The 27,970-nt window shown below is 37.2% G+C and overlaps 1 protein-coding gene across 1 annotated transcript in view; it reads right to left on the minus strand.

Annotated features, from left to right (window-relative positions):
- The window catches only part of COMMD1 (copper metabolism domain containing 1), a 113,067-nt gene extending 86,025 nt beyond the window's left edge, over nt 1-27,042 (minus strand). Inside the window, exon 1 of the mRNA XM_054586919.1 lies at nt 26,842-27,042. Coding sequence (XP_054442894.1) covers nt 26,842-27,018 — 177 coding nt within the window. The 5' untranslated portion in view covers nt 27,019-27,042. The remainder of the gene's footprint in view (nt 1-26,841) is intronic.
- Between the last annotated feature and the right edge of the window lie 928 nt (nt 27,043-27,970).

The raw sequence follows: 27,970 nt of genomic DNA on the forward strand, positions 1-27,970 counted from the left end.
ATCAACTCAAATATTAAATATTTAAAACACATCCTGAAGAGTAAACTATTCAAACTTTATCACAAACATTGTAACTCTACTGAAAACAAAACGCAGGCCAACATATCACTTTTTTAAAATTCCCTTCTAGCTCTTGTCTATATGCATATATGATTTGTGATCAAAGCTGTAACCATCTCATTGGTATATTTTAGGACAATGTAAACATTAAGACACAACTCAAGACTGGCAATTTCAATGAGAGTCTATTCTGGACACTTTCAGGACTGTCTATGTCCTGAAATATGCTAATACTATCAAGCAATCCCTAAGACTTTCAGAAATAAATTATCAAATCAAACAGTAACAGCAATGCACCTATTACAATGGACAAAACTAAGAACATGAACACACCAAATGCTGGCAAGGATGTGAAGCAACACAAATTCTCACTCACTGCTGGTGGAAATGCAAAATAGTACAGCCCCTTTAAAAGACAGTATAGTGGTTTCTTACAAACTAAACATACTCTTACCATATGAACCAACAATTGCACTCTTTGGTACTTAGCCAAATGAGTTGAAAATATGTCCACACAAAAACCTGCACAAGGGTATTTCATAGTCGCTTTATTCATAATTGCCAAAACTTGGGCCCTGGACAGTGTGGTTCAGTTGGTTGGGCACTGTCCTGCAAACCAAAAAGTCCGTAGGTTCAATTCCCTGCGTCAGGGCACATGCCTGGGTTGTGGGTTCAGTGCCCAGTCAGAGTGTGTGCGAGAAGTGACCAATTGATGTTTCCTTCATCCCAATGTTTCTTTCCCTCTCTTTCTCCATCCTTTCCCCTCTCTCTAGAATCAATAAAAGAAAAAAAACTGCCAAAACTTAGAAGCAACCAAGAAGTCCCTCAGCTGGCGAATGGATAAACTGTGGTACCTCCACACAACGAATATTACTCAGTACTAAAAAGAAATGAGCTATCAAACCATGAAAAGACATGGAGGAACCTTAAATGCATATTACTAAGTGAAAGAAGCTGATTTGAAATGGGTTCATAGTCTATGATTCCAATTATACATTTTGAAAAAAGGAAAAACAAAGTCAATAAAATGATCATGCCCTGGCTGGTGTGGCTTAGTGGATTGAGTGCTGGCCTGCAAACCAAATGGTTGCTGGTTTGATTCCCAGTCAGGGCACATGCCTGGGTTGTGGGCCAGGTCCCCAGTGGGGGACACATGAGAAGCAACCACACTTTGAAGTTTCTCTCCCTCTCTTTCTCCCTCCCTTCCTCTCTGTCTAAAAATAATAAATAAAATCTTTAAAATAAAAAAAAATTATTAAAAAAGAAAAAAAGATCAATGATTGCTAAGGGAGAAAGGGGAAGGATAGATGAGTAGGTGAAGGAATATTTTTAAGGCACTAAAATTCTGTATTATAATACAATGCTAGAGATTCATGTCATTGTACATTTTTTGAAACCCATAATATGTACATTACAAAGAGTGAGCCCTAATGTAAAGTAAGGTCTGAGTAAAAATTATGTGTCAATGTAGGTTCATCTATTATAATAAATGTACCATTCTGGATCAGGATGTTGAAAATGGGGGAAGCTGTGCATACGTGGCAACAGGGAATATATGAAACTGTACTTTTCTGCTCAATCATGCTGTGACCTTAAAAGTACTCTAAAAAACTAAGTCAACTTACTTAAAAAAGTAACCATAATATGTTTCAATGATCTTAGTTACGATGAAGAAAGTTAAATGCATGTTTTCATATCAGGAAGGGAGAAAACAGAGTTGTTTTCCAGAAGCTGACATTGTTACCCTTCTTCAGAAAGTCAAAAGAAGGAACAAGCCAACACCACCGTTTAAATGCACAGCCAGTTCCTATTCTGTTTACTGCTTGCTCTCTCAGTGCAAAAAACAAGTTGGATGTGGTAGACTTCAGAATAAGAGCACTTCAGAGGTTTTGACTCTGAATCTGAAAAATGTCAAACATTAGCTAAAAGATTCTGATGGCTATAAATTTCTCAAGAAGAAATTTATATACAAACTAAACAGTATACATAAGATTAATTTCCTCTTCAAACAATTGGCATTACGACAATTTATTATCATGAAGGAAATAAACTTGCCACGTGCTATGGATTGCATACTTGTGTTCACCCACATCATGTGTTGAAATCCTAATCTCCAATATGATCTTATTAGTGCCTTTATAAAAAGAAACAGCAGAGAGTTTGCCCTCTCTCTTCCTGAATGCATGCACAAAGAAGAGGTTATGTGAGCATACGGTAAAATGGAAGTTGCCTCTAAACAAAGAGAAAAGGACTCAGAATGAAATCTACCTTGCTAGCACCTTCATCTTAGACTTCTCAGCCTCCAAAATGCTGAGAAGTTTCTGTTATGTAAGCCTATCAGTCTACAGTATTTTGTTAAGATAGCCCAAGCAGACATAGTGAAAACTAAAAGCAATTCTACTGGCGTGCCCCAGTAAGAGCCTAATCCAAACCTTTTAATTTACCAGATTCATGACTCCAGATTTAAACCCACTAATTTTTAAGTGAATTTGCTATTCAGTGGATACAAATTCACACACACACACAAAAATGAAAGTAAAAAGTAATATACTATGGTAATCAAAATCTAGTATTATGTACTAGAGAAAAAGCAACTTCATAGTTTAGGTTCAATCTCCCATTTTGTGGATTTTATCTGTTGCTTTTCTTCATTCTGCTATATTCATGTGACCATTTTGTTGTTTACTGAAAATCTGAGCTAAGTAGCCACAGGATGTGGTGAAATTCAAACTGATTCATTTTGATCCTTCTAAGCAACCTTCATGATTAAAATGAAGCCTTGTTGACACAAGTCAGGTGTTTTAAACATTTTCAAATCTGGAATGGTGATGAGTCAATATAAAAGGGCAGATGTGCAGCACAAATTAAGTTTTGCAGGCAGAGAAACAGTGAGGGCCAAAAAACACCACACTGAAATATGTTTGCATTTTTTCCTGTACTATATGACCACTTTCCCTCAGAGAGAGATCTTGTATTCTTGGCTAAGTAAACCAGGAATTTAATCTAATCTACAATGAGTTAAGTGTGGGTGGGTTTTGTGATCTCCTCACAAATAAAATAATCCACCTAAAACTGCACAGCTACATGGTTTGGTAACTACACTGAAATACCTCATGCTTCAAAGTATTTCATAAGTTCTCTTTCTAAATATAAATCTGATTTTATGTCATATGTGCAATTAATAACTTTCACTAGTTTCTTACTACCCACAAAATAAAGTCCAAGTTTCTTAGTGGAAAAAAATTTTTTTTGGACAATGACGCCTTAGTCCCCTTCAAAGCAGGTACCTCAGGACCTCACACAGTTCTCCCAATCACCATCAGCTGCCCCGTCATGTTTTCCCGAATCTCATCGACAGTTTGAAATCTCTTCCCTTTCTAAGGCAGTTTTAGTTTGGGGGAAAGCCAGAAGTCACAGGGAACCAAATCTGGGCAGTAGGGGGGCTGAGTCACCTCGGAGATTTGATATTTCACCAAAAGACTCTGCAGGAGATGTGATGCATGAGTAGGTGCATTGTCATGATGAAGCTGCCAATCACCAGTTGCCCATAGCGGTGGCCTTCTGAATCATCTGAATAGTTTCCACAGAGGAATGTTCAGGCTTAACACAAAAATCTGATGCAGATTTTTTAAAATATATATTTTATTATGCTATTACAGTTGTCCATTTTTTTCTCCCCTTTATTCCACTCCACCCTATACTGCCCCACCTCCCAGCATTACACCCTGCTCCCCCCAAGTTAATGTCCATGGCTCATACATCAAGCTTTTTGGTTTCAGCATTTCCTATACTATTCTTAACCTCCCCCTACCTATTTTGTACCTACTATTTATGCTGTTTATTCCCTGTACCGTTGTCCTCATTCTTCCCCCTCCCCTGCCCATTTTACTGTTCATAGTTTTTTATCTTCTTTTTCTTAGATAAGTCCTTTTAACGCTTCATATAATAAGAGCTTGGTGATGGTGAACTCCTTTAACTTTACCTTATCTGGGAAGCACTTTATCTGCCCTTCTCTTCTAAATGATAGCTTTGCTGGATAGTCTCGGATGTAGGTCCTTGGCTTTCATGACTTTGAAAACTTCTTGCCAGCCCCTTATTGCCTGCAAGGTTTCTTTTGAGAAATCAGCCAACAGTCTTATGGGAACTCCTCTGTAGGTAACTGTCTCCTTTTTTCTTGCTGCTTTTAAGATTCTCTCCTTATCCTTACTCTTGGGTAATGTAATTATGGTGTACCTTAGTGTATGCTTCTTGGGTCCATCTTTTTTGGGACTCTGAGCTTCCTGGATCTCCTGGAAGTCTAGTTCCTTGGCCAGATTAGGGAAGTTCTCCTTCATTATTTTTTCAAAGAAGTTTTCAATTTCTTGCTCTTCCTCTTCTCCTTCTGGCACCTCTATGATTCAGATGTTGGACCGTTTAAAGTTGTCCCAATAGCTCCTAAGCCTCTCTTTGTTTTTCTGAATTCTTGTTTCTTCATTCTGTTCTGGTTAAATGTTTATCTCTTCCTTCTGCTACAAATCATTAATCTGAGTCCTGGTTTCCTTCCTTTTACTGTTGATTCCCTGTATATTTTTCTTTATTTCATTTTGCATAGGCTTCACCTTTCCCTCCATTTTGTAACCCTACTCAACCATTTCTGTGAGCATCCTGATTACAAGTGTTTCGAACTCTGGATCTGATAGATTGGCTATCTATTTGTTCATTGCTTAGTTCTGTTTTGGGGGCTTCGACCTGTTCTTTCATTTGGGACACACATCTTTGTCTCAGCGTGCCTGTTAGGTTGGAGTGGGTGGAGCCTTAGATATTCACCAGAGCAGGGCAACCCAAGTCACTGAGTTGTGATGCTGTCTATGGGGGAGGGATCCGAGAAGGAACAATGACTCTTGCTCAGCTCTTGGCTGGCTTTCAGTCAGTTCTCCCACTACCCACAAGCAAATTGGGCCTTTCTAGTGCTGATTCCCGGGTGGGTGGGTTTCTGTACATTCTAGGACCTCGTGGGTCTCTCCAATGGACTTTCCTGTGAGGCTGGGAGTTTCTCCTGCTGCCACAACCCCCACAGGTTTTTACCTCCAGAGGCTTCGAGGCTTTCTTTTCCAGCACTGGAACCCTGGATTGCATGGTCTGTCTCACTCCCAGCTGTTCCTTGGGTTTATCTGCATGCAAATATAGGACCCCTCAGTCTGCCAGCTGCTGCCTCACCCACCTGGCCCTCCAACCGCTGCCTTGCTTAGTGTCCTCTCCATGCCAGCTGCCCATCTCTGCCCCTCCTACCAGTCTGGATGTATGTTTCTTCTTTAACTTCTTGGTTGTCGGACTTCCATAGAGTTTGATTTTCTGGCAGTTCTGGTTATTTTTTGTTTTTAAATTTGTTGTCCTTCTTTTGGTTTGCGAGGAGGCAAAGTGTATCTACCTACACCTCCATCTTCTCTTAGCAGAAAATTCTTGACAGTCATGTCCCCTTTTTCATCTCGTATCTCATGTTTGAAAGTGACCCTGCCAGTCCTTGAACTCAACATACATTTCCATAGTTACATGTCTTAATGATGTTCCCTACCTAGAACCCCTTATTCTGCTTGTGGAAATCTTATCTTCTAGACTCAACTTAAATGTTGTTATATCCTGCCCTGGCCAGGCAGCTCTGTTGGTTAGAGAATCCTCCTCATACACCAAGGTTTCAGATTCAATCTCCAGTCAGGGCACATACAAGAATCAACCAATGAATACATAAATAAGCAGAAAAACAAATTGATATCCGTCTGTCTCTGTCTCTCTCTTAAATCAAAAAATAAAAATTTTTAAATGTTGATACATCCTAGTAATTGAAATTAATTACAACTTAATGATTGGGCTTTATATGTTGCTTTCAATTCAAATCATTTATACACATGTTCACTTCTCCCAGCAAACTACAGGTTCCTTGTGAAATACAGTGCCTTACTCATTTAATATTCCCCCAATATTTAGCACAACACTTTGCATATAGTTTAATGAATACAGGAAGACAGCATACTTCTTTCATTACCTGATTAAAATAAATACTCCAATTCTGCTTCATCTATCATTTAGTTTGCCCACCTAGACAGAAAAAAAATGACTATGCCTCACCTGATGGAATGTTAAACGGGTTTACAAGTAATTAACAAAAAGATCTTGACATATATTTTATAAAAAGTACTATTTTCTGTTTATAAGTCGACTAATCAAGCCAGCTTCAAATCTATATATTCTGAATGTGTGAAAGAACAGCCTAGTTAGTATCTGCCTCAGCAAAATCTCTCAAGGCTAGATATCTTGAAAGCAGCCTGCTGCTTTCCATATTACCAAGGTGTCATTATAGAACACTACATTAGGATTATATTAAACTATTATTCAACATAAAGATCTACAATATTAGTCCCTCAGAACAAATATGCATGCTAACCCAGAAACTGTACAAAAGCAAAGTCAATGGTGAGTCTAGGACCTTGATTCTTAATTGTTTACCTCCAAACAGATCTGTATTCCCATCTTAACCTTCTCGTACATAGGAATATACAATCTTTGGCCAGATGCCTATAAAGCGTCTTTTAAAGTAAGTATAATTAATACTATTTCTGGAATTATACCATATTTGTTTATTTTAATCAATTTCAAGTTTCAGTTAAGCAAAATGAATTCAAGCTCTAGAAATCCACTGTACAACATTGGTACATACCTATAGTCAGCAATACTGTATTGAATACTTAAAATCTTGTTCTCTTTTTACAATAAAATACATTTTTAAATAAACAAAAATGGTTCTCTACCTAATGGAAGAGACCTAATGAGAAAATAATAGCTAAAATTTAGGGATAAAAAATAGTATCTTCTTCATAAGGCAAAAATTAGAAACTTCTCAAAACCCCCATCAACAGTAGAATGGATAAGCATATTGTGATACATTCAAACAATCATGTGCTCAGCAGGGATAGGCAAATTTTTTCTGTAAAGAACCAGACAGTAAATGTTTTAGGCTTTGCCAGCCACCCAGTCTCTTTTGCAACTACTTAACTCTGCCCTTGTAGAGCAAAAGCAATCGTGTACTTTATTATGAACACTGAAGTTCAAATTTCACGTAATTTTCATGGTTCACAATAAAAATTCTTTTTTTAACCATGTAAAAATGTAAAACCCACACTTTCCAGCCAGCGCCAGGCCATAGCCATCTCTCTGAGACAACTGGCATACACCCTACAACACAGGGGGCAAGGGAAACCCCTACCACAGAAAGTGAAAATAGGAGCTGGGATGCCCTCTGCAGCCAACACGAACACTGGTTCCCGCTGCATATGCACAGTCGGTGAATGGGGAGGCAACATGAAGTGGGAAACTTCTCCTGTGGCTCAGTGTTGTAGGTGCAAAACAAGGATTACTGATGTTGTCTACAGTGCATCCAACCACAAACTTGTTTGTACCAAGACCCTAGTAAAGCACTGCTTCCTGCTCCTTGACAACACACAGTACAGACACTGGTACAAGTCCCACTATGCACGGCCCGGGGGCTGCAAGAAGAGGGCCACACTGACTCCTGAGGAGGAAGAGATTTTTGAACAAAATATGATCAAAGAAAATTCAGAGGAAATATGATGAAAGTAAAAAGAATGCCAAAACCATCAGTCTTCTTAAGGAGCAGTTCCAGCAGGGCAAGTTTCTTGCATGCAACAGTTCAAGATGAGGCCAATGTGGCTGAACAGATGGTTACTTACTGGAGGGCAAGGAGCTAGACCTCTATCTGAGGAAAATCAAGGCCTGGAAGGGCAAATAAATCCTCTTCCCTCCTTAGTACATGTAATAAATGTGTTTATTCCAGAAAAAAATATATTAAAAATGTAAAAACCTTTCTTAGCTTGCTGGCTATACAAAAACAGGGGCCAGAGTTAGCCTATAGATCATACTTTGTTGACCCCTATCTACAGCACTAAGAATAAATATACAACTATATGCAATAATGCTGAATCTCATAAAGCAAATGTTGAGCGAAAGAAGCCAGACACAAAAGGGCATGTACTGTAAGATTCTATTTATATAAAGTTAACAAACAGGAAAAACACTATGGTATTAGAAATTAGAAAAATGGAGAAAGGGAAAATAGCCTAGTGACTAAAAGAGAGGTGAGCATTATATAAATTTATAGGTACAATGTTGCACAGTAGACCTCTGTACAACATTGTACCTATAAATTTATATAATGCTCAGGAGCTTATTCGTTTTGTCTAACTGAAACTTGAATTTGATTAAAGTAAGTGTGGAATAATAAAGGGGGCTCTGGGGTGCTGGTGGAATTTGGTTTCTTGATCTGAGCCCTAGTTACATGGGTTACATGTGAAAATTCATTATGCAGCATAAGTCTCATTTCTTATCTTTTTCTGTGTTTATGCTATATCCAATAACAAGTTCTTAAAAATGAGTGTCTTCTTTCAGATTGCATCCTCTGTGTGCACTTTATTCAATGCTACTATGTGTACAGGGAAAAAACTTAAAACCTTATTTGAAATATCTAGTCTCTCTAGACGTTTAAAAGCATACAAGACACATTAAAAGTAGAGCATTAAAGTAACACTCTTTAAGTATTTTTTTTTCTGTTAATTCATAAGCATGATTGTATTTGGGGAAGGGAAATGGAACTGTTAAACTTGGTATTTTAGAAAGTATGCTGACTGTTCACAGGGTGATGGGGGTGGGGAGAGGGAAGGAAGTACAGAGAGAAGGGTTCTGTCCCCGAGTTTTTGGACAAGTTCAGATTATCTAACTATTTCTATATGTGCATTTTAGTTAGTGTTTTGGGATGGTGAACATGCAATAAAATATACAGATGATTATAGAACTGTACATCTGAAACCTATACAATTTTATTAACCAATGTCACCCCAATTAAAATTTAGAAATGTTTAATTAAAAAAATATTGCTATGTATTCAAGGATAAGCAAGTATTAATGCCCAAAGTATAATTATAGGTGAAGGCAGTAATATATTCCCCTTGTAAGTGCCCTTTTGTTAGTTTTTAAGAACTGCCTTTCTGGGAGTATCTTTGTTAATCAACCTCTTAAGAGTTAAAATGTAGTCCTGTGCTCAGTCATTGAAATGGTGGAAGAAGAGGGGGAAGGGGAAAGGGAATGGCTCTTTGACAGTATCTCTTAAATCTAAATGAGAGTTTTAGTTATAACCACAGGTCTATATGTGCATTTTTGTAAGGTACCTGTGTTTATTGTAGACAAGGTTTTTTCTTTATTTTGCCACATGAATTTTTTAGATGTCCTGAGGTGACAATACATGATAAAAAAGTAGAGCTAGTGAATTAACCAATTTGAAAATATATTTTTGTTATAATTGATAGAAAAGAACCATTTTGGACATGAAATTGTTAAATCATTTTGGAAATGGACATCAGGACTTGTTCATTAAACTGCCCACAGAGGGGCAGAAGGAAGGATAGAGGAAGGGATGTATGTGGATGTGTTCATATTTGCATTGTGCTGATAACCACTGATGGGTGTGCATCTCTTTTGGTTGTTTATACGAATACATTATAAGTATTTCAGTGGAAACTTACCTCCTTGCTAATATTTTAAAATATCACAATGAATTCTCTTAGAAGTGTTATATTTTGTGTACTCTGTTGCTTTGTATTTCATTTTTAATTGGACATTAAGGGAATGCAGTAATTTAATTGTAACTCTGCCAATATTTGTATCTAGAGGCCTGTTATTTTTGTCCCCTATGGAATTTTTGTCACCAAGAAGGGCAGGATCTCATTTTTTTCTTCCAGATTGAGTTGGTATAGTATATCCTGGTTATCAAAACACTCATATAACTTTGGGAATCTGAAATGGTAAATGTCCATGATATGTGAAAAAGCATGATATATAAGTATACAATCTTAATTACATAAAAATGGAAGCTTCGCTGTGTAGATCACAGAGGACCTAGAAAGACACATCAAACTGTAAAATGCTTGTGATTATGGATGACTTTGTTTCTTGCTTCTTGTATTTTTAGTTTCCTATTATATGCACATGTTAACTTTAAAAATAAATGTAATTTCATAAGCCTAAAAAAAAAAAAAAAGTAAAGTGTCCTTTATATAAAACAAGCTGAAAAGCCAGAGAGGATATAAAGACTTAATGACATTAGGGACAGATCATTAAATATAATCTAAAGAAAAATAAATTAGATGTATTATATATGTGTAGGAACAGAAACTTCAGTGTAGAATTCTCAATAGAAAAAGTAAATTGCTTTGTATCTCCATATTAAGGAATTTATTACATACTAAGCAAATCTGGATGATAAAAATAATATACTAGAAGATTCTGCACTAAACATCAAATTTATACAAAATTAATATATTAAAAGTTATCATCTTGATTATAAGTAAAATTTACTGGTTTTCTTATAAGAAAACCAAAGATACAAAATTCATTTTCCCAGGTAAATGTCTGTTGTTGATTTTAAGGGGTCAAAAAAGATTATTAAATATGAACAATAAATGTATTCATTGCTTACATATCATATACTTCCTGTGTTTACATATCATATGCTTCTTGTGAATACATACCATATATAAACAAAGAATATATTTTCCTGCCATCATTCCTTTATGCAAATATTCTTGTTTACTCTCAGGATACCCCTGCCTCCCCTGAGTGTCAAGTCCACAAGGCAAAAAAATTGTGTTTGGTTCATTGATATTCCAGTGCCAGGCACAGCAACTGACACATAGCAGGTACTCAATAAATGTTCGTTTGATAAATAAGCACATTTAAAATAAATCATAAATAATTTGTAAATGATTTGTTTATTTCTCAAGTACCATATGCTCAGGATAAATATAATAGAAATTTAAGAATATCATAAATGGCATATTATTTGTTTACAAATATGTCTGTAGAAAATTGTGGAATAGAGCTGCACCATGATCAGATGTCATGACAGAGAATAATCCCATACTGGCATAAAAATACATTAAAAATTAATCATTTATAAAGCACACATAATACTAACCACACCAAAATTTTTACAATTCAGTATAATATGGCTTTTTTTACAAAGGAATTAGTTGAAATAATTTTTTATTAAAAATAAACTATAATAGTCAAAATTTATAAAAACTATAATCTAAGTTATGACAAAGCCAGAAAATATGGATTTTTTCCCCCAACATGAAAGCTTTATTAATTTCTTAAAGGAAAACAAAAACATAAATTTGATATTTAGATTTAAGTGAATATTATATAATTTTACAAGTAGACTGGCTATTTACCACTGAGACACATATTAATAAAAGTAATACTATCTATTATACAGCTTCCCATAAATTAGAACCTGCAACATTTTGGTCATATTTTAATGCAGTATTATACTACTGATACTCTGATGATAATAGGTATTTTATTAAGACAAAAAAAAACCCTTGATTTTTCGTATTTCGGTAGTTTAAAATAAGGACTCATTCTACCAGAATGCATTATTTATATCTTTCTTATGGTATTTACCATACAATATAAAATGCTTCAAGAAAGGAACTGTGACATTCACCTTCGTGCACAAAGCCAGGTATAACATATTACAGGCTCAGAAATATTTGATGGATAAATCAAAGAAGAAATTTTCTTTAAATTCACCCTACTCAGGAACTCCTCCAGCCCAAGTCAAGCTTCCAGACCCAGAAGAGTTACTTTGAGAAAAGGAGAATGAAAAATAGATCTTCAATTAATATGGGTTTTACTCTAAACTAAGAAAAAGAAAAAAAACTTACACATCACCTCATTACAGGTCATTTGAGCCTTATAAAATATTGTGCAAACTCCAGCTGGTTATCTGTAATCGCTGCTTTGTCATGTGATGTCCACTGACATTAAAAAATAACATCTTGTCCTGGCTGGTATAGCTTAGTGGGTTATGCACCTGCCTGTAAACCAAAAGGTCACTGGTTCAATTCCCGGCCAGAGCACATGCCTGGGTTGTGGGAGGCAACCAATCAATGTTTCTCTCACACATTAATGCTTCTCTTCCTCTCTTTCTCCCTCCCTTCCCCGCTCTCTAAAAAATAAATAACATCTTTAAAAATAAATAAATAAATTTCATTGCAGATGACATTGGAAATCCATTCTAATTTAGAAATTAATTTTTTAAAGTAACATCTTATACTTCAGAGACATGAGTGCATCTCATGAATTATCATCTAAATGAATAAAAGTGCCCAATGAAATTAGCATAATTTAGTTACACAAAAACTAGAGAACTATAGCAAAGGACCTGTTTACAGAACCAGAAATGGTATCTCAAAATTCAAATTCTCAAACCAAATATTTAGACTTCTTTTGGGTAAGAAACTGTTATTGTTGAATAGCCAACTTTGTTTTTGTTTGTTTTTTTTTAAGATTTTATTTATTTATTTTTAGAGAGGGGAAGGAGAAAAAGAGGGAGAGAAATAGCAATGTGTCGTTGCCCCTCGGGCACCCCTACTGGAGACCTGGCCTGCAACCCAGGCATGTGCCCTAGACTGGGAATCAAACCAGCGACCTTTTGGTTCACAGGTCAGGAGTTCAGTCCACTGAGCCACACCAGCCAGGGCCCAACTTTGTTTTCTGAACTAGAAAATTCAAGAGAAAGAACATTTTAAACATTATGTTGTCTCCTGCATTGTTTATCAGTGTACTGCAAGCCAATATTCTACTGCCACCTAAAGTAGAAAAACAGAATTACTACTTATAGTCAAGACAATGAATGAGAGAAGACAAATGAATCCTCAAAGTATGACAAAATAAGTCTACCGTTTCCAGTCACTTCTATTCATGTCTCCTAATCTAAATATTTTGAAACCAGATATTTTGCCTCCATTTTTTATACTCAAGTTAATTTCTTATTACTTAATATTTTCTGTCCAAAATGCCTAAGAGTGAAGTTCATTCTTAAATTGACTCAAGTATCAAAACAATACTGCTGTACACATTGTTCTCCATTTATAAAAAGAGACCAATAATAGATTTAAAAGTATCTTACACCATAAAATATTTCTACATTATATAATAAATGCAAAAACCCTACTACAAATACAAGAACATTAAAAAGCATTCTGGCCCTGGCTGGTTGGCTCAGTTGGTTGGAGCACTGTCCCATATACCAAAAGGTTGCAGGTTTGATATCCGACCAGGACACAGGCCTAGGTTCCAGATTTGATCTCCAGTTGGGGTGTGTGCAGGAAGCAGCTGATCCATATTTCTCTCTCACACCTACCTCCCCACCCCGCCCTTAGATCAATAAACAATAAACATATCCTGGGGTGAGGACTTCACAGAATAAAAAAAGCATATTGGCTTTTCCATAGCTGGCATTTTCACAACAATGAAGTATTAGATACATTTAACAAGACAAATTCCAAAACAGGAGCTGAAATACCACTCTTTGATAACACCATTCACTGACAACAACAAAAAATTACCATTAATGGACAGTCAAGTAATTTTGTAAATGATACAAAATGCACTTTTAAGCCTCTGCTTTTTCTGTAAATACTTTCCACACAATTTTCCAGGTTATTTAGAAACTAGGATTTAATTGTGTTTTTAAAATAACACATAACAATAATAAAATAAAAATATATACCACAGTATGCAAACCATTCAACTACTGGAATATTAAAAAGATAAGTGGGGTATCCCTCCGTACAATTCATCCTCTTCAATACTTATATCATACCCAAAAGCAGTTTAGCAATATGTTCGTCAAAAGCCTCTGAAAAAAGCTTTCACTAGTACTTAGTATAAATGTACTAAACTCCTAATCAGAAGAATAGCATATAAAATCAGAGTCAAGGTGGATAAAAAGCCATGTTAAGAAAATGATGTATTGTATGCTCCCCCTTGTGTTTTACAAGAGAGGAGAAACTTTCAGTGATGGGGTTCAGGACATGCCACCCCAAAATATGCCACTTTGGCATACTGAATATTTTAAACAAAAGGAGTCTGAAAAAAGGCAGAGCAATGCCATTCCATCCTACACAACAATGCTTTTCCCCTGAAACAGGTCAGAAAACCTTTATATGAAAGGTGCCTTCCCTGTACCCAGAGGAAATGAACATCATTATGGATGAAAAGAAAGTCACCAAGAAAAATCCTATGAACAGCCTTGCTAAGTTTCCCTCAGTTTACCTCATATTCTTTAACCTATCCTATTCCTCAATAACTGTCTACTCTTTATCAAATGTAGCATGAAGTACTCTGGTCTTCATTTTCTTTTTCTTTTTTTTCCTTCCATTTTCTTAGGAAGGCTTCTATGTTACATAAGACTAAAATAAATGTGTATGTTTTTCTCCTGTTAATCTGTCTTTGTCATTTAATTTTCAGACCCAGCCAGAGACCCTAAGGTCAAGGAAAAACATTTTCTTTTTCCTCTCCACTGGCTAAAATAAACACAGTCTGTGTCAAAAGAAAACTCTTGCAAATTATAAACATCATCAAATAAAAAATTCAATTACAAGGCTAGAAGACAATATTGAGGAAATCAACCAAAAAGTAAAAGAAAAAATAGAAAATAGAGAAAATAAAATTTAAGGATACAGTCTAGAAAGTCACACATTTGAAAAATCAGAGGGCTGGAAAGAGAATAGAGAAAAAAGAGATAAGAAAATAATCTAAATAGCCCTGGCTGTTGTAGCTCAGTGCACCCGCCAACGCACGAAAAGGTCGCCAGGACAATTCCCTGTCAGAGCACATGCCTGGGTTGCCGGGCAGGTCCCCAGCTGGGGAAGAGCAAGAGGCAACCAATCGATGTTTCTCTCACACATCAATGTTTTCTCTCCCTCTCTTTCTACCTCCCTTCTCCTTTCTCTGAAAATAAATAAAATCTTTAAAAAAGTAATAATCTCAGTAGTAATACAACATTTCTCAGAACTGAAAATCATATATCTGAAGACTAAAAGGCCCACAGTGACTCGAAATGAGACAAAAGAAAATCACAAATCAAGAATATTCAAGAAGTTCTGGCCAAGGTGGAGATGTAGGTAGATATGCTTCACTTCCTCACACAACCAAAAGGATAACGACCAATTTAAAAAACAACAACAACAAAAAAAAACAATCAGAACTGCCAGAAAATCAAACTGTATGGAAGTCCGACAACCAAGGAGTTAAAGAAGAAACACTCATCCAGGCTGGTAGGAGGGGTGAACACTCATCCAGGCTGGTAGGAGGGGTGGAGACGGGAAGCTGGGGTAGAAAGGTCGTAGGACAAGGTGACAGCTGACAGACTGGGGGGTCCCACATTTGCTTGCGAATAAGCCGGGAGAAACAACTGGGGAAGTGAGGAAAACAAGTGTAATCCAGTGTTCCAGAGCAGGAAAATGAAGCCTCAAAACCTCTGACTGGAAAAACCAGTTGAAGAGGTGGGAGAAACTTCCAGTCTCAGAGCAAAGTCCATTGGAGAGGCACAAGGGATACTAGAATGTACACAACAAGCCCACCTACCTGGGGATCAGCACCTCAAAGGGTCCAATCCGCTTGTGTGAAATGGGGGAAGTGACAGAAAGTGGAGTGACAGCTAGCAAGTGGCATTGTTCCCTCTCTGACTCCTTCACATACAGTGTGACAGCACAGCAAAGGGGGTTGCCCCCCTGTGACAGAAATGAGGGAAGTGACAGAAAGTGGAGTGACAGCTAGCAAGTGGCACTGTTCCCTCTCTGACTCCTCCACATACAGTGTAACCGCACAGCAAAGGGGGTTGCCCCCCTGTGACAAATACCTAAGGCTTTACCCCATATAATGTAACAGGTGCGCTGACATAAAGAAATATGGCACAAATGAAAGAAAAGATCAAAACTCCAGAAAAAGAACTAAGCTACAAGGAGACAGACAATCTATCAGATGCAGAGTTCAAAACACTGGTATTAGGATGCTCACAGGAATGACTGAGTATGGTTGCAAAATAAAGGAAGAAAGGAAGGCTATACAAAGTGAAATAAAGGAAAATACACAGGGAACCAACAGTAAAGGGAAGGAAACCAGGATTCAAATCAACAATTTGGAACAAAAGGAAGAAATACACATCCAACCAGAACAGAATGAAGAAACAAGAATTCAAAAAAAATTAGCACAGGCTTAAGAACCTCTGCAACAACTTTAAACAGTCCAACATCCTAATCACAGGGGTGCCAAAAGGAGAAGAGGAAGAGCAAGAAATTGAAAACTTCTTTGAAAAAATAATGAAGGAGAACTTCCCCAATCTGGTGAAGGAACTAGACACGCACCTCCAGGATGCTCAGCAAGTCCCAAAGAAGTTGGATCGAAGAAGAAACACACCAAGACACATAATAATTAAGTTACCCAAGATTAAAGATAAGGAAAGAATCTTAAAAGCAGCAAGAGAAAAAGACAACAGTTAACTACAGAGGAGTTCCCATAAGACTATCAACTGTTTTCTCAAAAGGAACCTTGCAGGCAAGAAGGGACTGGAAAGAAGTATTCAAAGTCCTGAAAGCCAAGGACCTACATCCAAGATTACTCTATCCAGCAAAGCTATCATTTAGAGTGGAAAGACAGATAAAGTGCTTCCTAGACAAGGTAAAACTAAAGGACTTCATCATCACGAAGCCCTTATTATATGAAATGTTAAAGAGACTTATCTAAGAAAAAGAAGAAGATCAAAAACTATGAACAGTAAAATGACAACAAATGCACAACTATCAACAACTGAATCTAAAAAACAAAAACTAAGCAAACAACTAGAACAGGAACAGAATCATAGAAATGGAGGTCACATGGAGGGTTATCAGCAGGCAGGTGGAGAGGGAGAATAAGAGAAAAAGGTACAGGGAATAAGAAGCATAAATGGGAGGCACAAAGTAGGCAGTGGGAGGTTAAGAATAGTATAGGAAATGGAGAAGCCAAAGAACTTACATGTACAACCCATGGACATGAACTAAGGGGCAGGGGGGTACAGGGTGGAGGGGGGGAAATGGGACAACTGTAACAGCATAATCAATAAAATATACTTAAAAAAAAAGAATTGAAGGGCAGATAAATTGCTACCTAGACAAGGTAAAACTAAAGGACTTCATCATCACCAAGTCATTATTATATGAAAAACTGAAGGGAATTAGAAAAAGATCAAAATGATGAACATTAAAATGGCAATAAATTTACAACTATCAACAATTGAAGCCAAATAACACACTAAGCAAACAAGCAGAACAGGAACAGAACCATAGATATGGAGATCATTTGGAAGGTTATCAGTTGGAAAGGGGGAAAGGAGAGAATGAGGGGAAAGGTGCAGGATTAAGAAGCACAAGTTGGTAGGTACAAAATAGACAGGGGGATGTTAAGAACAGTGTAGGAAATGGAGTAGCTAAAGAACTTATATGCATGACACACGGATAAGAACTAAGTAGGGGGGATTGCGGGAGGGGATGGGGGTACCAGGTGGGGGAGAGCAAAGGGAAAAAATTTGGACAACTGTAACAGCATAATCGATCAAATACATTTTTTTAAAAAAAGGATATTCAAGGAAATAAAGAAAGAGAAAATCCTAAAAGCTTCCAAAGAGAGAAAAAGCTCCTATTAAATAAAACAATGCCTTCAAAATTTTGAGTCAACTATTTCACAATCTAGAAATATAAAGACATTTTTACACTTAAAAAAAAATTACCTCTTCCTTAAGGAGCTACTTGAGGACATCCTTCAAGATCTGAGAAGAGACAAAGGTGACTGGCAGTGACAAGATGGAGCTACTACAATGCACATCTTGGCCTGTTCAGAAGATAATTTAACAGCCAATTTGGCCCCAAAGATCAAGCCAAGAAACTTAAAGTTAGGTCCCACTACAGCCGAATCCTCATCCAGGAAAGACATAATCATCACTTTAGTCAACCATATTCAGAACAGAGACCTGAGTTGGGTTGGTAAACATACAATACAGTGTAAAGATGATGTGATGGGGAGTTGTGCATCTGAAACCTGTAAAATTTTGTTAACCATTGTCACCCCAATATATTTAATAGAAAGATAATGGGCAAAAAAGAGGGACAACTGTAATTAAACAACAATAAAAAAATTAAAAAATGCAAACACAAAAACTCAAAGTAAAATTACAATTAAAAGAAAAAAAGGAAAAAAGAAAACATATTCATGAGAAACTCCTATCTTGGACCAGAGGTATACAACTAAGGAAAGGAAAATTAGTTCTGCACTATTTGTTTTCCTTTTAGGTCCTTATATCTTGTAAGTAAGCCTTTTCTCCCCTTTTCTCTTTTGTTAATGTTGCAGAGTGGGCTAGGAACTACTCTAAACTTCCTAAAATTTACTTAAGTTGGCACACAGTACTCTGTAGCTGCCTTTTCAAACTACCAGTAACCACTGGCTTAATGTCTATATTCTCCAGTAACTGTATGATCCACAAGGGCAGGTAATACAGCTGTAATGTTTATTACTGTATCCCAAGCACCATGTATGGAATTTATTAAGAATATTTGTAGGATACATAATACACAAAACTTTAATACTGTTTATGTCACCTGATGGTGTTCATGTGTTTTTACATGTCTCAAATTTCCATTCTTTAATGATGTTAAATAATGTTTATAATAAAAATTAATAAGGGAGAGGGGGTGGGTGGAAGTGGAAGAGGGTATAAGGGGGGAAAATGGTAATGAAAATATACAATAAAAATAATTTTTAAAAGGGAAAAAAACAAAAATAAAAAAATTAATATGGGAAAAAATACAGGTAGTTGAATGTTGGCAAAAAAAATTTTTAATTCAGTATCCTTCAGGTGACATACCTCAATTAAAAAATATACAAAAACTATTACCACGGGTCTTTCCTTTCTAGTCAATCTAATTCTTAAACAAACTACAAATTTTCATGGCTTCAAGAGGGGAGGCAGACAAAGGTGTTAAAAATAGAAATATTTTCATAGTCTTCTGTTATTAAAAATCTTGATATCCTGTTACTTATCAAGTTATTTTCTTATATAAACTTAAACCAGTTTATCTATGTTGATAGTTTTCACTTGATTCTCAGGTTCACAATATTACACTTTATATTATCTTATTTTACATTAAGTAACATAAACTTTATATCCTCTGAATGTGGAAAAATTCCAAATTCAAATTCTCTCTCTCTTACTAAGAATACACAAAGTACTACACAAATATTGAAGCTTATTTTTTATTTACCATAGATCTCATAAGAACAAGTTAATGAAGTCCCTAAGAGGATGTAACAGCAAATAATCCCTATTTCACCTTTTAGACTTTTATCAAATAAGCAACATCTTTTTAATATATATTTTATTGATTATGCTATTATGGTTGTCCCATTTTTTTCTCCCCTTTCTCCCCCTCCACCCTGCACCGCCCCTCCCCCAGCATTCAACCCCCACCCTTAATTCATGTCTATGGACCATACACATAAATTCTTTGGCTTTTCCATCTCCTATACTAATCTTAACATCCCCCTGCCTATTTTGTACCTACCATTTATGCTAATTATCCCTTGTACCTTTTCTCCCCCATTCTTCCCCCTCCCCTACCCCTCTGACCTCCATATCTGTGATTCTGCTCCTGTTCTAGAAGTTTGTTTAGTTTGTGGTGTTTTGTTTTTGTTTTTTAAGGTTCAGTTGTTGAAAGTTGTAAGTTTGTTGTCATTTTACTGTTCAAAGTTTTGCTCTTCTTTTTCTTTGATAAGTCCCTTTAACATTTCATATAATAAGGGCTTCGTGATAATGAACCCCTTTAACTTTACCTTATCTGGGAAGCACATTATCTGCCCTTCTATTCTAAATGATAGCTTTGTTGGATAGAGTAATCTTGGATGTAGGTCCTTGGCTTTCAGGACTTTGAATACTTCTTTCTAGCCTTCTTGCCTGCAAGGTTCCTTTTGAGAAATCAGCTGATAGTCTTATGGGAATTCCTCTGTAGGTGACTGTCGTCTTTTCTCTTGCTGCTTTTAAGAATTCCTTATCCTTAACCTTGGGTAACTTAATTATGATGTGCTTTGGTGTGTGCTTCCTTAGGTCCTTCTTTAGGACTCTCTGAGCTTCCTGGACCTCCTGGAGGTCTGTTTCCTTGGCCAGATTGGGGAAGGAAACTTCCCCATTACTTTTTCAAAGAAGTTTTCAATTTCTTGCTCTTCCTCTTCTCCTTCTGGCACCTCTATGATTCAGATGTTGGAATGTTTAAAGTTGTCCCAGAGGTTCCTAAGCCACTCTTTGTTTTTTTGAATTGCTTCTTCATTCTGTTCTCGCTGAATGTTTAGCTCTTCCTTCTGCTCCCAATCATGGATTTGAGTCAGTTTCCTTCCCTTTACTGTTGGTTCCCTGTATATTTTTCTTTATTTCACTTTGCGTAACCTTTGCTTTTTCTTCCATTTTGGGATCACACTCAACCATTTCTGTGAGCATCCTGATTACCAGTGTTTGGAACCATGCATCTGATAGGTTGGCTATCTGTTCATTGCTTAGTTCTATTTTTGGAGCTTTGATCTGTTCTTTCATTTGGGCCATATTTCTTTCTCTTGGCGGGCCTGTTATGTTAGGAGGCAGAGCCTTAGGTATTAACCAGGGTGGGGCAACGCAGGTTGCTGTGTAGTGATAGTCTGTGGGGGAGGGATTTGAGAGGGAATAAATATCACTTGCCCTGCTCTCAGCCTGCTTCCAGTCACTTCCCCACTATCCACAAGCAAATTGGGCCCTTCCAGTGCTGATTCCCGGGTGGGTGGGTTTTTGTACATTCTAGGACCCCATAGGTCTCTCCAGTGGACTCTCCTGTGAGGCTGGGAGTTTCTCCTGCCACTGCAACCCCACAGGTTTCTACTTCCAGAGGTTTTGAGGCTTTCTTTTCCCACACTGGAACCCTGAATTGTGTGGTCTTCTTGCTCCCCAGCTGTTCCTCCAGTTTATCCTCATGCATATGTGGGACCACCCAGTCTGCCAGCCACCGCTTCACCCTCCCGATCCTCCAGCCACCGCCTTGCCACGTGGCCTCTCCATCCCAGCTGCCCGTCTCCATCCCTTCTACTGGTCTGGATGTTTGTTTCTTCTTTAAACTCCTTGGTTGTCAGACTTCTATAGAGTTCAATTTTCTGGGAGTTCTGGTTATTTTTGTTTTTAAATTTGTTGTTGTCCTTCTTTTGTTTGTGCGAGGAGGCAAAGTGTATCTACCTATGCCTCCATCTTGGCCAGAAGTTCTCCTTTCAAGTAACCAACTTCTAAACATAATTTATATATTATATTATATCCAAATATTAAACATTATGAGTTTTGATTTTTTTTTCTGTAAAGTTTCCAAGATTTAGGCTTTGAAGGCCATGGATCTCTGTTGCAACCGCTCAACTCTGTTATTACAGTAGTGAAAGCTGCTATAGACAAGATGTAAATGAATAAGTTTATGGTCATGTTCCAATAAAACCTTATTTATAAAAATGAGGAGCAGGCCAGATCCATTCCATGAGCCATAGTTTGCTGATATCTGATTTAGCGTTTTATATCTTCCAGCTCTGCCCATACAGAAGTAGTGTAGGTTTTCTCTCTTGCCTGTTATTCAGTATTTAAATGGCAATCTCCACACTTAAGCTCTATGAATTCATTCACTTACTCTACAGATTTTTACTAAGTGCCTACTACATGCCAGAAACAGTACTAGATGTTAGCGATAAAAAAGAAAAAAAAGAGTAATGAAGTCCTATCCTCTTAATTCTTACAGTCCAACAGGAAAGTCAACAAATAAAAAAGCTGGTAAGTACATAATATCAGATAGTGCTGAGTATGAAGAAAAGTAGAGCAAAGTAAAAAAAAAAAAAAGTAGGGAAGGAAAGGTGAGGCTCTTTGGATAGATCAGAGAGACCTAACAAGAAATTACTTTTAAGTAGAAAATGAATAAAGCAAATGAACAGTCCATATAATATCTGGGGGAAAAGCATGACAGGCATATGGAAGAGCCAATGCGAGGGCCCTGAAGAAATTTAGAAAGCACTTAAGATGTTTGAATGAAGACAAGAAGATAAACCTAGGGAAAAAAAGAATCACTGGTAGCTGTGCTGCAAATAGACTGGAGGGAGCAAAAGTAAACAGGAAGACCAATCCATAAAGTGTTGCATGTATTTGTAGGCTTCTAAAATAGGATCTAAATATATTTTAATTCAAATTATATAAAAAAGAAAAATTAACTTTTAATTGACAGAACTAAGTATAAGGGTATATCAACAATAGACAAAACAAAATCCAACAGAACTTCCATTAAATATGTTATTTAATGATTTAATGAAGTTTCAGTGAGGAAACACAAAACCATCACCATCAGAGGGCAGTAGCAAGTACAGAACTTAAGTGCACAAATGGCGATCTAGCTTCACAGTTAAGATCTTTCTCTAGGATTCTAGTAAAGTGTAATCAAGGTGCACACCTGCAAAGTTAACAGCAGGAGCAAGAAATAGGGAATATGTGAACACATATCTACAAAAATTGAAATTATAAATGTAAGCCAAAAAAAGATAAAAAATGACAGCATTTATATAGGATGTCATCACCCTAATTCAACACGACACTCTCAATTCACAGATTCCACTGCCTCTCCGGAGCTATCAAAAATAAAACTAGTGCAAGTGAATGGCCAGCTTCTTTTATCTACAAGCAGATAAAGGTTCACCCTTTTGTGATTTACAGGCAAAGCTAGAGGGGGTCAATGTACCAACCAAGTAGCATTGGAGAGCTCCATTCCAAGTGGAAAAGAGACAACAGTACAAATGCCAGCAATCAGTACATTATACCTGCTCACAAAATGTGAAGGGTCGAGAGAAAGGCCAAAGCTCGAGCAGCCCCTGTACCTGAAACTCAGTCTCTGAATGAATGCAGGCAGCTGGCATTAAGCAGCCTGCTAACATGTGTATCCACTACCTATTTCCTGCTGAGAGTTACAAATCCCTTTCTTGTGTTCCTCCTACCACTGTTGCCCCTATTCCTTTTCAGTTTCTTCGCAGAGTTTAATTTTCTGCAGATGACTGAAAGATGTGGCTGGCCACCAAATGAGAATTGATGTACTACTCCATTTTTACCCTCAGTACATTTCCCTTTCTTAGATTCTTGCATTTCTTTTTCTTTTCTTTTTATTTTTATTAGACTCCCGCATTTTTATTTAGTATTTTCTTCACTGCTTTTCTTCTAGCCTGCAGTTTGAATTCAAGATTGTTGAGACTCCACAAAGACAAAAGGAAAAAAATGTTTTGACCTCTGTTGTCATCTATTTGTAAAAATGTACACACGCTGCCCATCCCATATTCATGAAGATGGCTATTATCAAAAAATAAAAAGAAAAGAAAAGAAACAGAAAATATCAAGTGTCAGAGAAAGGGGTGAAGAAATCAGAATCTTTGTGCACTGTTGGTGGGAATATATTGTCAAGTGGTACAGCCATTGTGGAAAACAGTATGGCAGTTTCTCAAAAAATTAAACATAGGAGTTACTACATGATCCAGCAATTCTACCTCTGAGTATACTATTCCCAAAAGAATTGAAAGCAGGGTCTCAAAGAGATACCTGCACTCCTGTGTTCACAGCCGCATTATTCACACAAGATAAAATATGGGAGCAACCCAAGTGTCCAATGACAGATGAATGGATAGGCAAAGCATGGTATATACATACAATGTAATATTTCCAGCCTTTAATGGAAGGAATTTCTGACATATGCCATAATACGGATAAACCTTGAAGACCTTATGCTGAGTGAAATATGTGAGTCACAAAAAAAGACAAACACTGTATGATTGTCCTTATATGAAATATTTAGAGTAGTCAAAATCATAGAAACAGAAAGCTATGGGTGGTGGGGGGGTGTAGTTATGGGAGTTATTGTTTAAAGGGTATAAAGTTTCAGTTTTACAAGATAAAAAGAGTCAGAGATATGGGTGTCAGTGATGGATGCAAAACAGTATGACTGTATTTAATATCACTAAATTGTACATTTTAAAATGGTTAAGATAATAAATTTTGTTATGTGTATTTTACCACAATTTTTAAAAACTGAAAAATATGAAATATATACTTTGCTTAAGAGCAGGAATAAAAATTGTAGGAATAAAAGCATAAAAAGTTGTTTTATTTCTTGCCACCTCTAACAATACTGCTGATTGGGTACCACCATGCTATGGTTAAATTGGGCTATTTACCATTTCCTGAATCTGCTCTACATTTTCTCACTCCATCCTTGCTTATTTTCTTAACTTAGAATGCCCTCTATTCTGCTTCTTACTTTAGTCTAAAATACTTTACCCTTTAAAGAGCAGCAAAAATGGCATCCCCAGAAACCTACCAAAAAGAACTAGTATCTCTCTTTTGACCACAGTAGCTTGCTCAGACCTCTATTTCCAAATACTACAGCATCCTTGAATCATGCTTTTTTGTGTATGTTCTCTTTTACTGCAGATGGGCAATCTATCTCTGCTCAAAGCCCTTTGGTTTTAAAATCATGTTTGTTGGATGGCTGGGTGAAAAACTAAAAGGAATAAGAAGTACAAACTGGCAGTTACAAAAGTCATGGGGATGTAAAGCACAGCATGGGAAATATAATCAATAATATTGTAATAACTATGTATGGTGCCAGGTGGGTATTAGACTTATGGGGGAGGATCACTTCACAAACTATATAAATATCTAAACTGAAACTAATAAAATACTGAATGTCAACTGTAATTGAAAAAAGTAAAATTATGTTTGCTTTTTAAGTTACCATAAGAGTTAGAGAGACGTTTACCCCTCAGTGTTGCTTATAAGATTAATGAAGATGGGAATTATATGCAATCTAGAGCCTATAGTTTCAGCCCTAAGTCAAACAATTAAAGGCTTTCTCCGTTGCCTTTACCAGTCAACTGTGCAGAGGCTGTGCTGCTAAGCACAGGAAAATCTTCTATTCAGCTCCCAACACCAAGAGAGCCATGCCAGCTCTTCAAACTAGAATCTCTTAGAAACCTGAAGTATTCCATCCTCTGGCAGAGAATTGATACTTGGATATTATTCAGCGATGTACTTAAAAGAAAATACAGGAGCCCTGGACAGCATGGCTCAGTGAATTGAGTGTCAGCTTGTGAACCAAAAGGTCACGAGTTTGATTCCTGGGCACATGCCTAGGTCAGGGCACATGCCTGGGTTCCAGGCCAGGTTCCCAGTTGGCAATTGATGTTTCTCTCCTTCCCTTTCTCCCTCCCTTCCCCTCTCTCTAAAAATAAATTTAAAAAATCTTAAAAGAAAATACAGGAAAATTCCTAGGCAATCACTTCTTTGGCTATCCTGCAATTTTATCTCATAACAAAATAAAAGAATAAAATATATGGTCCATCTAGAAAGAAGTAGCCCCCAATGTTTGGAGATCCTAAAACAACTCATACACATGTACTGTTCTTACTTCTTGGTCGGCAGTGCCTTATGTTCACCTCCCCATTGTCCTACCAAACACCTGAAAAACCCAAGAAACACATTAAATTCTCTAGGAAACCTTTTCTGACCACTCAAAGAGTAAGATTTGCTAGAAACACAGGCATTCACTAGTGATTTATGTTATCAACACAATTTATTTAGCATGTCTAGGATCACACCTGAGATACTATCCCTTATATTTCTATGACACAATCCATTTACTTTCTATGAAATCATTGATTTCTTTCCTGTATTTTTAAAAAAGAAAAACTCCTTTTTTGAAGCAGTTTTGAAACAAATAAGTGCAAAAATATAGCAGATGAAATTTTAACATTGACTTTAATCACAGTGTGATTTTAGTCTAACTACCTACACTCCCTAAACCTGTTTCCTAATCTTTAAAATGCATGTCCCCTATAATATAAGGTTTTTGCAAGAAACAAATTAAATAAAATGTAAAACGTCTAGTACAATTCCTAACACACAGGAAGCCCACAAAAATCAAACCATTTTTACAGTCTTATCTCTACATTATCTCTCCTAGATGCATTCCTATGAATAGTTCTGTCTAAACCAGTGTTGTCCAATACTGTGGCCACTGAGCATTGGAACTGTGGCTAGTCCGAATTGATGATGTGCTTTAAGTGTAAAATACATACCATACTTCAAAGACTTAGTGAAAAAAATATATAAAAATATCTTACTAACATTGTACATTGATTACTTGTAAAGAGATAATACTTTGGATATGCTGGGTTAAATAAAACATTAGTACTAACTTCACCTGTTTCTTTTTACCTTTTCAATGCTGCTCCTAGAAAATTTAAAAGTATATATTTAGCTCTTACTACATTTCTATCGGACAGGCTGTTTTATCCTTTGACTTCAAGCTGGTAAATATGTTCTCGTAACCACACACTGGACTACTTGACAGTTACAATCCGGCCAATGCACCCCTTACCCCGGTTCACTTGAACGCTCCCCGCTTCCACGATCCGGAGAGGTCTGACGACCTAATGGCTCTTAATTTTTAAAAGTGTGAAGCCCACAGAACCGCCCAGACAACTCGAAATTGTTACCTATACAACAACAGATCATTATCTACAGTAAAAATCCAGAGCCCTGTCCGGCGGCTGTCGGGTCAGCACTGCTGGAGGGGCTAGGGACTTGAGTACAAAGGGGTCACCCTCAAGAAAGTGAGAAGAGACGACGGAGCGAGCGCCCCGATTCTGAAGGAGCGTAATGAAGAGCCCATGGAGAAGAGGTCCGACGGAAAAAGCCTTTTCAGCTTCTGGGGAAATGAGTCTGAGGGAGGCGGGTAAGGGGCTGGGCTCTGAGGCGGAGGCTGCAGGGAGGAACGGTACCTTAAGAATCCCCCCCATCTTCGCCAGAAACGGCCGGAACTCCTCGGGTGGCACGTCCGGATAGAGCTGGCTTCGCAGCAGCTCCTCAGTAATGCCTGAGTGCCCGTGGAAAGCTTTCTGGGCCAGGCCGCTCAGCAACCCGCTCAGAGGCTTACAACTATCAAGCTCGCCCGCCATTGTCACTGGAGGCCCCGCCCCTCAGCATCTGAGCGCAGGCCGCCACGGCGGCCTAGATGGGCCTAAATAGCCCGGATAGAGGCGCGCGGGCCAACGTGGGAGCGAAGTTGCAGCCCGAGTGGATATTGGCAGCTACCAGTTTTGTTCTGCAAAACCCACCCCTTAGGCGCCCACCACTAAGCTATCCATTCAATTCCAGAAGGATCCCTTCGCTTCTGCTGATTTCCTTCATTATTTCAGGGCCCACTCAAAGGAAAGAACACTTGGTAATCACTTAAGACGGGATAGCATCCTATAAAAGTGGCAGTTTAACTTTTGGACGGCTGCATCTCATTCCAGACTTTACCAATCCACCAACTGAATAGGATCTATTGCTCAGATCCAATCTCTGCCTAATCCTTACCTGTCCACCTTTTGTCAAAGAAAATTTAATTATCCCCTGATAACAATGTGTTTGCTTGTATTGTTACTTGCCTTTTGATATACATGTGATTTGTCTTTCCAGCTAGATCAGTGGCTCTGATCCAATGCTCCTTTCCATTACAAATATTTTGTCAACACCTTTACTGTCCTGAAATGAGATGCATAGATAATATAATTGCCTACTCATATAATTTCAAAAAGTCAACATATTATTCATCCATAAAAAAGGAATGAGGTACAGATACATGCTACAACATGTATGAATCTTAAAAACATGCTAAAAGAACACAGCCGCAAAAGGACAGCTATTATATGATCCCATTTATATGAAATGTCCAGAATAGGCAAATCCATACAGAAGTAGATCAATGATTGCCAGAGACTGGAGAAAGGGTGAATGGGGATATTGGGTACCAGATTTCTTTTTTGGGGGGTGATGAAAATGTTCTAGAGCTTCAGGTAATGGTTATAATTGCACAACTTTATGACTATACTAAAATCAACCGAATTGTACACTTAAGAATGAATT

This window comes from Pteronotus mesoamericanus, unplaced genomic scaffold (assembly GCF_021234165.1).
Source record: "Pteronotus mesoamericanus isolate MK-2021 breed Mesoamerican mustached bat unplaced genomic scaffold, CSHL_Meso_final contig_98, whole genome shotgun sequence".
Classification (NCBI taxonomy): domain Eukaryota; kingdom Metazoa; phylum Chordata; class Mammalia; order Chiroptera; family Mormoopidae; genus Pteronotus; species Pteronotus mesoamericanus.